This window comes from Mustelus asterias, chromosome 14 (assembly GCF_964213995.1).
Source record: "Mustelus asterias chromosome 14, sMusAst1.hap1.1, whole genome shotgun sequence".
Lineage (NCBI taxonomy): Eukaryota > Metazoa > Chordata > Chondrichthyes > Carcharhiniformes > Triakidae > Mustelus > Mustelus asterias.
In genome coordinates, this window is record NC_135814.1 from 20,659,844 (window position 1) to 20,669,610 (window position 9,767).

General features: G+C 42.4%; 1 protein-coding gene across 2 annotated transcripts in view; it reads left to right on the top strand.

Annotated features, from left to right (window-relative positions):
• mmadhcb (metabolism of cobalamin associated Db) overlaps window positions 1-8,775 on the top strand; it is a 34,894-nt gene extending 26,119 nt beyond the window's left edge. For both annotated transcript variants that reach the window (XM_078227975.1, XM_078227976.1), the window contains exons 7-8: window positions 5,588-5,674; window positions 8,199-8,775. In XM_078227975.1, the coding sequence (XP_078084101.1) occupies window positions 5,588-5,674; window positions 8,199-8,402 (291 nt within the window). In that variant the 3' untranslated portion in view covers window positions 8,403-8,775. The remainder of the gene's footprint in view (window positions 1-5,587; window positions 5,675-8,198) is intronic.
• The last annotated feature ends 992 nt before the right edge of the window (window positions 8,776-9,767 follow it).

The window sequence follows — 9,767 nt, forward strand, 5'->3', positions numbered from 1 at the left end:
GGCAAGAATCAAATAGGGCCATAGCCAAAAATAATGGGAGCGGGATAAGGAATGTTAAAAAGACAAGCCTCAAGGCTTTGAGCCTTAATGAGGGAAGCATCACAATAAAGTGGATAAATTAATCATGCAAATAGATCTAAATGGGTATGATATAGTTGCGGTTACGGAGACATGGCTACAGGGTGACCAGGGATGGGAACTGAACATCCAGGGGTATTCAGTATTTAGAAAGGACAGACAAAAAGGTAAAAGCTGCAGACTTGCATTGCTGGTTAAAGAGGAAATAAATGCAATAGTGAGGAAGGACGTTCGCTCTTGACAATATGGCACCTATATAGGTAGAGCTGAGAAACACCAAGGAGCAAAAAACATTAGCAGGGGTTTTATATGTAGGATTCCCCCCCCCCCTCAACTGTATTGTTGATGTTGGGAATGGCATTAAACGGGAAATTAGAGACACATGCGATAAAGGAACATCTGTAATTATGCGTGACTTTAATTTGCATATAGATTGGGCAAAACAAATCAGTAGCAATATCATGGAGGAGGAATTCCTGAAGTGTATATGGATGGTTTTCTGGACCAATACGTTGAGGAACCAACTAGAGAACAGGCCACCTAGACTGGGTATTGTGCAATAAAACAATCTAGTTGTCAGAGACCCCTTGGGAATGAGCAACCATAAGATGATCGAATTCTTCAAGATGGAGAATGGTGTAGTTGATTCTGAGACGAGGGCCCTGAATCTAAATAAAGGAAACTACAATGATATGAGGCGTGAGTGGGCTATGATGGATTGGAGAATGTTACTTAAAGGGATGATGGTGGATAAGCAATGGCAAACATTGAAAGAGCGCCTGGGTGAACTGCAACAATTGTTCATTCCTGTTTGGTGCAAAGTAAAATGGGGAAGATGTCTAAACCATGGCTGACTAGGGAAATTAGAGATATTATTAGATCCAAGGAAGAGGCATACAGAGAAAGCAACAGATCTGAGGATTGGGAGCAGTTTAGAATTCAGCAAAGGAGGGCAAAGGGATTGATTAAGAAGAGGAAAATAATGTACAAAAGTAAGCTTGTAGAAAACATAAAAACTGACTGTAAAAGCTTTTGTAGGCATGTGAAGAGAAATAGATTGGTGAAGGCAAATGTAGGTTCTTTATAAAGATGCTGGAAAAAGATCCAAATATTTAGGCCTAATGAAGAGTGAGATGTGGTCAATTGGGCTGGGAGAAAGTAGCAATGCTGCAGAGGCCAGATATTGTGAGAAAGGAGGGGGAAACATTGTGATGCCTGGAACAAGACATTTAAAAAAGGTTATGGGAGGTTGAGTGGCTGAATGTTGGAGCCTAAGTTGACAGTGGGGGCAGACAGGTGTCACAGAACTCTCCAGGGAGCAATGGGGCAGTTGGAACTAGGAGGGGAGGCAGAGTTGGAAACGTCACGGAAACAAAAGTTGTCTTTTTGGCAACAAAACTGACCGATGACGACTCTAAAAATTCAACGTAAAATTTGCATGAAGGAGGATGTTCATTTTTTAGTTGTATTTAGTGTTGGGGTGACCATGTGAAGGAAGGAGGGCAAGGAATGAAAATTACTAGCAGGGATGCCTAGAAGGGGATAGGGCATTACGCGTGTTGGAAAGAGTATTTTGTTGAAACAACAACAAAAGAAAAATGTACACTCATCAACCAACACTTTTCTGAAATCCAAAATAGCAGACGCCGAGAATCTGAAATAAAACCAGAAAGTGATGAACGTATTCAGCAGATCAGACAGCCTCTGTGAAGAGAAAAACCAATTAATCTTTTCAGATTAATGACAATGGGCAGAATCTTCTGGATTTTCTGGTCCCGCTGCGGTGAACGGAGATTTGGCTGAGCACCAAATTCTGGGTCCTTGCTGGCAGCAGGGTGTGAACAGCCAGTAGGATCGTGCCTGATATGTTTCTCTCTTCACAGGTGCTGCCTGACCTGCTTCGTGTTTGTAGCATTTTCTGTTTTTATTTGACAAAAGCCAACGTGGCTTAGAGCTGGAAGAAGAAGCTGAGAAACATTTGTTCCAAGGAGATAGACCTTGAGTCAGACTCAAAACAAAATGCTTTAATAGATAAAAAGCTTTTGTGATTGAAAAACATGAGTCAAGGATTCTTAATTGGAATATCTTCTCACAGTCCAACTTAAAAGCGGTTGCGAAAAAGTCTTATGGACACAACTGAAATGAAAACACCATAGCATGTGTTGGCAAGTTAGAGGACATCAAGACATATCACTCTTAATGCTGGTTAATCTCCTATTCCGTTGCACGCAGGGAATCGAGACCAAGTACAGCCTTGAGGTTCAGCAATTTTAAAAGTTTGGGGATAATTTGGACCAGGTCTTACAGATAATATTCGATCCCCATTTTGAAGTCATGTATTTTGTGACAGTTTTTAATTTTAATCAGTATTTTATTTTTCTGTTTAAATAGCAAAGCGTATTGCAGGTTAGGAAACAATCTAGTGGAGCTGGTTGGAGCATAGGGCTCCCTGTGACTGGGAGGTGTAACACTGAGGCAAAGCAAAGGGTAACTTCATTGCAGTGTTAACGTAAGCCTACTTATGACGCTAATAATTAAACTTAAACTTTAAACAGTGCCACCACAGGTGGCAGGGTGGGTTTTCTATAATTTATTCATTGGATCTGTGCCACGCTGTCAAGACCACATTTATTTGCCCATTTGTAGTCATTGTCCTGATGATGCTGTCTCGATGTTCCAGGCTTTTGAAGCAGCAATAATGAAAGAACAGTGACATACGTCCAAGTCACAATGATGAATGACCTGCTGTTGATGGTCTTCCCATCATCTTGCTCCTCTTGTTATTCTTGGTAGTAGATGACAAGTGTTGTTTGAAGAAAGTTCACTTTGCTGCTGCCACGCATCTCGTTGCTCTCATACAGCAGTCACACTGTGTTGGTGATGGAGGGAGTAAATATTAAGTGCAGTGGCAGGAGTATCCTTCAAATGCACTGGATGGCATCACGTTTATACAGGCACTTCCAACATAAATGTGCATGTAGGTACTTGAAATGCACAGTATATAAGGTTTTGTAAACTATAGCCGGAATTCACCCAAAAGAATTCTAAGTCGAATTCACGTGAAAACTGGAGTAATTCACACTGGTTTTTCAATAGGAGTTCAGAGAAGAATCTCCCACACTCTGTGCATTGCAGAGGCCACCAACGCGAATATCATTAAATTTCAGGGGGTGATGCCTGTTCCCGCTGGAGAGGCTGAATCAGTGGGCTGAGCAGGCTTCTGCGCATGGATCAATCTGTCAGTGCAGAGATCGGCGCATGTGCAGTGGCCTCGCACTGTCGGCCTCCCTATTGCGGGACAGCCCTGCGACCCCCACAATGCCAGCTCTCCGCACGCACACACACACACACACACACCCAACCCCCCGTCTGCCGCCGATTTCTGATTTTTTTCCTCCTCCCGATTGCTGGCGACCCTCCTTCCCCCACCGATCCCAACTGCAGAGTGGCAGCGGGGCCCTGACCCCATCAGGCCCTGCCCTCATATGCCCCACCCTTTGGCACTGCCCCATGCCTGATGGGCAGTTCTCAGGGTGCCCCTGGGCATTGCCAGTTTGCCCCTTGGACATTGCCAGGGGGCCCAGGCTGGCACTGCCAGGGTGCCAAAGCCCAGAGGGCACCCCCCCTCCACTCCCTGACCCTCTTCACTCCAGCGGGATCGGGCCGCTGGCTCCCCGAAAGTGGGGAGCTACTGTAGACCCCTCTGGCGGGGAGAGTCTACCGCTAATCACATTTCAATAATATTTAAATAAATCCCTGAATGCGTAATGCTGCCTATTTATGGCACGGAGCTGACGCGCCAGAAACCTGGCGCTGGGAGAGGCACTGGGGGCTGGACGCTCAGCGCAGATCGCGCTAATCCAGCCCCACTGAAATCTCCCAGCCCGCTGCATTAATAAATTAGCACAGCTGGATGGGAGCATCTCCCCCTATATATTTATAAAGCAAATAAGGATGCAGGAGAGTTAACTGTTGTGTAAATTCTATTCCACTTTGAGGAGTAGCTCTAGTCTTTCTTGCCTTTATCTAAATGGCAAAAAGAACTGTTGACATATAAACATATATTTAAGGTATATTGTAACAGTGAAAATAACAACTACCAACCAAGATGTGTTCCAATCTAATCTTTTGTGTCTTGATACACTGTATTGCGTTAAAAGTGTGTCTTGTTGTGGAGGAGATTATTGTACAAAAGAATATCAGGAGACCCAGTACAAAATGATCATTTATTAGTCAATGCATTGGGAGAGCATAACCCCAACAAAGTTCTCTGGGACACTCTGCCCAGCTGAAGAACCATGCAATATTTATACATTGTGAGTCACACAGGCAAGGCATTACTTACTTTCCAACATTGTCTGATTTTAGGCTTTACATTAAACAATTTGCAGATGTTCACAAGGCAGTGTGTCTACTATCCTAAGAACTATCTGTCTTTCTTATCTCTTTTCAGCTCCTTGTAAGTCTCTTCCCTAATGCTTGTGCACCAGGCATACTAGCTAGCTGTTCACCCATGTAAACAGTCTTTGTTTATGTATCAACATATAGCAGTTTTACATCGATTCCCTATTCCATTGTGGTGAGGCATTTAACCTTTATGGAGATCCCTTAATAACCCATACTCGTTATTTGCCCTAAGAAATTGTTGTAATAAACCTTATTCATTAATTCCCTCTGACAGTTTCTTTCATGATATTAAGAGAGCTTCACAACTATATACTCATCCTTTTCAATTCAGCTTTGTGCCTTAACCTTTCCCCCAAAATATATTGTCTTTATGTACATGAAAGATGCACTGAAATTTCAATACACTGGGTCCTCGCAGATTATAAGTCAGGCGAGCTGCAGAATAAATCACTATTCTGCCTGAGAATTTCCCTGAAACATCAGCTCAAAATGAATCAATTTAGTGACAAGATGTGTTGGATAGTCAGTTTTACAATGTAATCTCCTGTAGGGGACGCAGCTTTTACATAGAACACATCACGGCTCGAGAGAGAGGAACCTTTGTCTTAATCATGTTTTGTTTTTCAGGCTTGTGTAATTTTAGTCAACGCAACCAATTGTGAGCCTACTGGCTGATAAATAATCAAAAGCACAGTTTCTCAATATTCCATCCATTATTGTTTTGCATGTTTTTCTTTGGTTCGAATCAATTAGCGAACTGCCTATAATGCATCTACATCCTATCCATAAGACTGACAGATCTCAGCAATTCAGCAAAGTTTGTGCTTACAATGTAGCAGTCAGTGCTGCCTAGTGCCTGCAAGGCAGAGACCTGCCATTTGTCACTAGTAATTTTTCTACCAAGTGATTTTAATTACATTGAAATGAGCTTTTCTGGTGTTAACCCTCATGTGGTTTTAAGCTGTAGGACTATGTTTGAGTTTATTCATTTTCCGTTTACTGATGAAAAGTTACAATGAACAAAATCAAATGCATCTATATTTGCACCTTATGTTTGAAAGTGATCTTGTTTTAAACTAAATAATGGTTATTTATATTGCAGTTCATTAGTGGTGCCAAGGAAATCTGCTACGCACTTCGTTCAGAGGGTTACTGGGCTGACTTTATTGATCCATCTTCAGGTCTCGCGGTAGGTATCCTCCAGCTATTATTGTTTCATTTATTCCTTTTATAGGGCTGTTTGGAGAAACTTAATTGTTAATGATTTTCTTTGTAATGAAGATATCTTTCATAGTACATGGCACAGTGGTTAGCACTGCTGCCTCACAGCGCCAGGGAACCGGGTTCGATTCCCGGCTTGGGTCACTGTCTGTGTGGAGTCTGCACATTCTTCCCGGGTCTGCATGGGTTTCCTCCGGGTGCTCCGGTTTCCTCCCACAGTCCAAAGATGTGCAGGTTAGGTTGATTGGCCATGCTAAATTGACCCTAGTTTCGGGGGGATTAGCAGGCCAAATATGTGGGTTTATGGGGCTAGGGTGTGAGTATTGTCCGTGCAGGCTCGATGACCTCCTTCTGTACTGTAGGGATTCTGAGTTTTTAAATTAAGCCTTTTTATTAGGGTAAGAGTTTTTCTTTAGTGGATTTTTGGTGTAGTGTTTAGCCAGAAATTTGCAACATTTCAATTTTCTTGTGTTGCCCACCCAAAGGTTTAAACCTGAGGCCTGAAATGACTGAGCAAATATCTTGTTACAGTGTCACTAACTTTCTATCATGTCTTGTGTATATGATGGAAACTTGTGCAACACAAGGGGTTTCCAGAAAGTAGGATGAACATTTGAATTAAGGACCATTTGGCCCGCGAACCTGCTCTGCCATTCAATACAATCATGGCTGATCAGATTATGGCTTCAGCCACACTTTCCTAGCTAACCTCGATAGGGCCTGGGTGGGATTGTTGTCAGCGTGGGCTTGATAAGCCAAATGGCCTCCTCCTCTGTAGGGATTCATAATTCTAACCCTTTGACTCCCTTGTCAGTCAAGAATCTATCTAACCCTGTCGTAAAAAGTTAACTGAAATGGGCTGGATGGAAGAGAAGAGCAACCTGCGTTACATTTATACAAGGACTTTAGTGAAGTCTTGCCTGTGAAGAGCAGCCATGGTGGCACTGTTCTTTGAATAGAAATAAATACATTTTAAGGTGACATTAGAATTGGTTGTCTGGTGGCTTTGATGGGCAGAGGATCCACCCACTATTCCGCAGTGGTTTCGAGATGGACATACAGACAGTTTTATGCCACTGTCCAGCATGCCTGTATGCCAGCATGTGCCCTCCCCTGGCCTATTTTCAAGGACTTGGCTTCTGAGGGAGGGGGCAGGGGGGGTTGTCTACCTGTCTGCCAATGGCAGATAGCCAATTAGGCCAATTTAAATGCCAATTGTGGGAATTCTTCACACATTGTCTAAATCTTCCAGATGGCGGGTGCTTCCCTTGATCTGACTAGAGCCCACGGATGGCATGTTAGCAGCTTCCTGGCAGTAATAATTTGCTCCAGGATCCTTTCACACCCACTTCCGGGTTCCCAACCTCAAATTCAGCCCAAAACAGGATCGGAATGCTAGAACTATTATTCGGTCCAACTTGATCACACAAATATATCCATATTTTAAAGGCTGAAGGGCAAAATATAATTTTTTTTTTTAAATTAAGATTTCAGGAGGTCAAAAAGTAGTCGTGACCTGCCTAAAGTTAGGCCCTCTACTCATTTCTCCACACCAAACAGTCTTGCGTTTTCTGCCTCAGATGCTGTTAGGGGCCCCTCAGTTTCAATTTCTGTGAACAATATGTCAGAGGAAAAGAGTACATGAGGTGGTTTCCCATTGCATTCCTCATGCAGGCTTCGAGGAAACATAAGTCTTTCTGAAGGATCCCCTGCCTGTGAGCAGCCATTGTTCCTCAAGGTTCTGGTTATATTGTCATCACCACCAAAAATTCACTGGTTTTGCCATTTGCCATGTTGAGCATGGGACTCTTACCGGGCTCTGGGGCGATTCGCTGAGTGCAGAGACAACCACCTTGAAAGAACATGCTATCTCATAAGTCAAATAAAACTTTGCAAATCATCTCAGTATCTGGCCTTGTTCATCAAAGATGTATGACCACATCAAAGCAGGGAGCTTTTGTGATTTCAGTATCTAATATGGTGCAGTTTCCTGTATTGAACGTTGCAATTTTAGTTTTGTGGTTGAATCAAGATCTACATTGTCCTATCAGAAGTTTAAATGTACAAGCCTTGCAACCAGACTTACAAGTAGAGTAACAACAGCTTTGTTTATCGAGTATTATTTTGCTTCAAGTAATAAAACATTGATGTAAAGGGTGGCACAGTGTTTAGCACTGCTGCTTCACAGGGCCAGGGACCCGGGTTCAATTCCCGGCTTGGGTCTCTGTCTGCGCGGAGTCGGCACGTTCTCCCCGTGTCTGCGTGGGTTTCCTTTGGGTGCTCCGGTTTCTTCCCACAATGTGAAAGATGTGTTGGTTAGGTGAATTGGCCATGCTAAATTCGCCCTCAGTGTACCCGAACTCGCGCCAGTGTATGGCGACGAGGGATTTTTACAGTAACTTCACTGCAGTGTTAATGTAAGCCTACTTGTGACTAATAAATAAACTTTACTTTAAAAAGTTGTAGTAACATTTTAATTCAATTTCTTCCAGTACTTTGGACCATACACAAATAACACACTGTTTGAAACAGATGAGCGCTATCGGCATCTCGGTTTCCGCATTGAAGATCTGGGCTGTTGTAAAGTTATCCAGCACAAGCTTTGGGGGACACATGTGTTTGTTGGAAGTCTTTTTACAAATGCACCTACAGATTGCCTTGTAATGAAGAAACTACAAGGGAACAACCTGCCTTGATTTCAGTCATTGTTTTAATACTGAGAGGAAGCCAAAAGCCTGCTTACAAAGTTCTATTTTATTGATGCATTCTGGTTGCTCGTATGTATGTAGTTTAAGAAGAAAACTATAAGATGCTGAATATATTCAGTAATATTTATTTTAGTTTACCTCGAATGACATTGTAAAAGACTGATCATGAAAAATGTTGCTGGGATATGTTCACCGGTATTCTATACAAAGGAAATGTCACTAAAGAAATTGTATCAGTGGTGCTCTAAGAACATTTTCGAACTGTTTACTGATGACATTTGAACCACGTGCTGTGGTTTGATCCAATTCCAATCAGGCAACTTATCTTTAGCAGATAATAAATTACATTTCCGAAAACTCAGCCGTATGGATGCAATTGATTTTTTCCAATTTTTGTTAAAAGTGACTTTTATTTTGAAAAAAGAAACACTTGTATTGTGCTTTTCATGACTTTGGGATGTCCCAGTGCACTTTAACAGTCAATGAAGTACATTTCGAGTATAGCTACTGTTTAAATGTAGAAAACATGACAACCAATTTGTATAGAGCAAACTCCAATAAACAGCAATCTGATCATGTTTGTAATGATGTTGGTTGAGGAATAAATATTGGCCAGAAGCCCTTCTTCAGAATGGCACCGTGAAACCTGATGGCAGACAGGGCTCGGTTTAATGCCTCATCTTACAGACAGCACCTCCAGCAGTGCAGTATGCCCTCAGTACTGCACTGGGACACAAATGATGGCTTCTTGACTGCGCAACAGACGAACCAGCTGGTACAGAATGGTGTAAACCACTGAAAAACACACCATTCTATCGTGGGAATGCTTTCTAGAAGAAGGTCGGGTAACATGGTGAGTCGACGATGGCACAAAGACAGTAGCAATGCCAAGAGAAGAGCAGCAAGCAAAACAGTGAGTGAAACCCAGTGACTCTACCACACCCACGACCATTCGTGCTTCCAAACCTATAACATGTTGCTGACAAATTATAGGGTTTCCAGCTTTATAGCACCGAAGACTTCTGACAAATGTTCAATTGGATTCTTACACAGGGGAGTGAATTCTGTTTTAAAAATGTCTTGCTGTACCCAGTAAAATGTATATAATTGCCTTTTGGAGTGCGTGGGCTGAAATCTTGCCGTGGGTGCAACAGTTTCATTTAAGAAATGTCAGTACTGCGCTGGATTTTGCAGGGTTCCGAAAAGTATCCAGGATCCAAAGATGTTGCCCTTTTTCTGCTGAGTTCCACTTGATCAAATCTGTTTTCCCTGCTTATAAACAGGTAAAAATCATGGAACAGATGTATTTTGCCATTTATAATGCACGGTTGTTACGTTCATCTATAAAGCGGA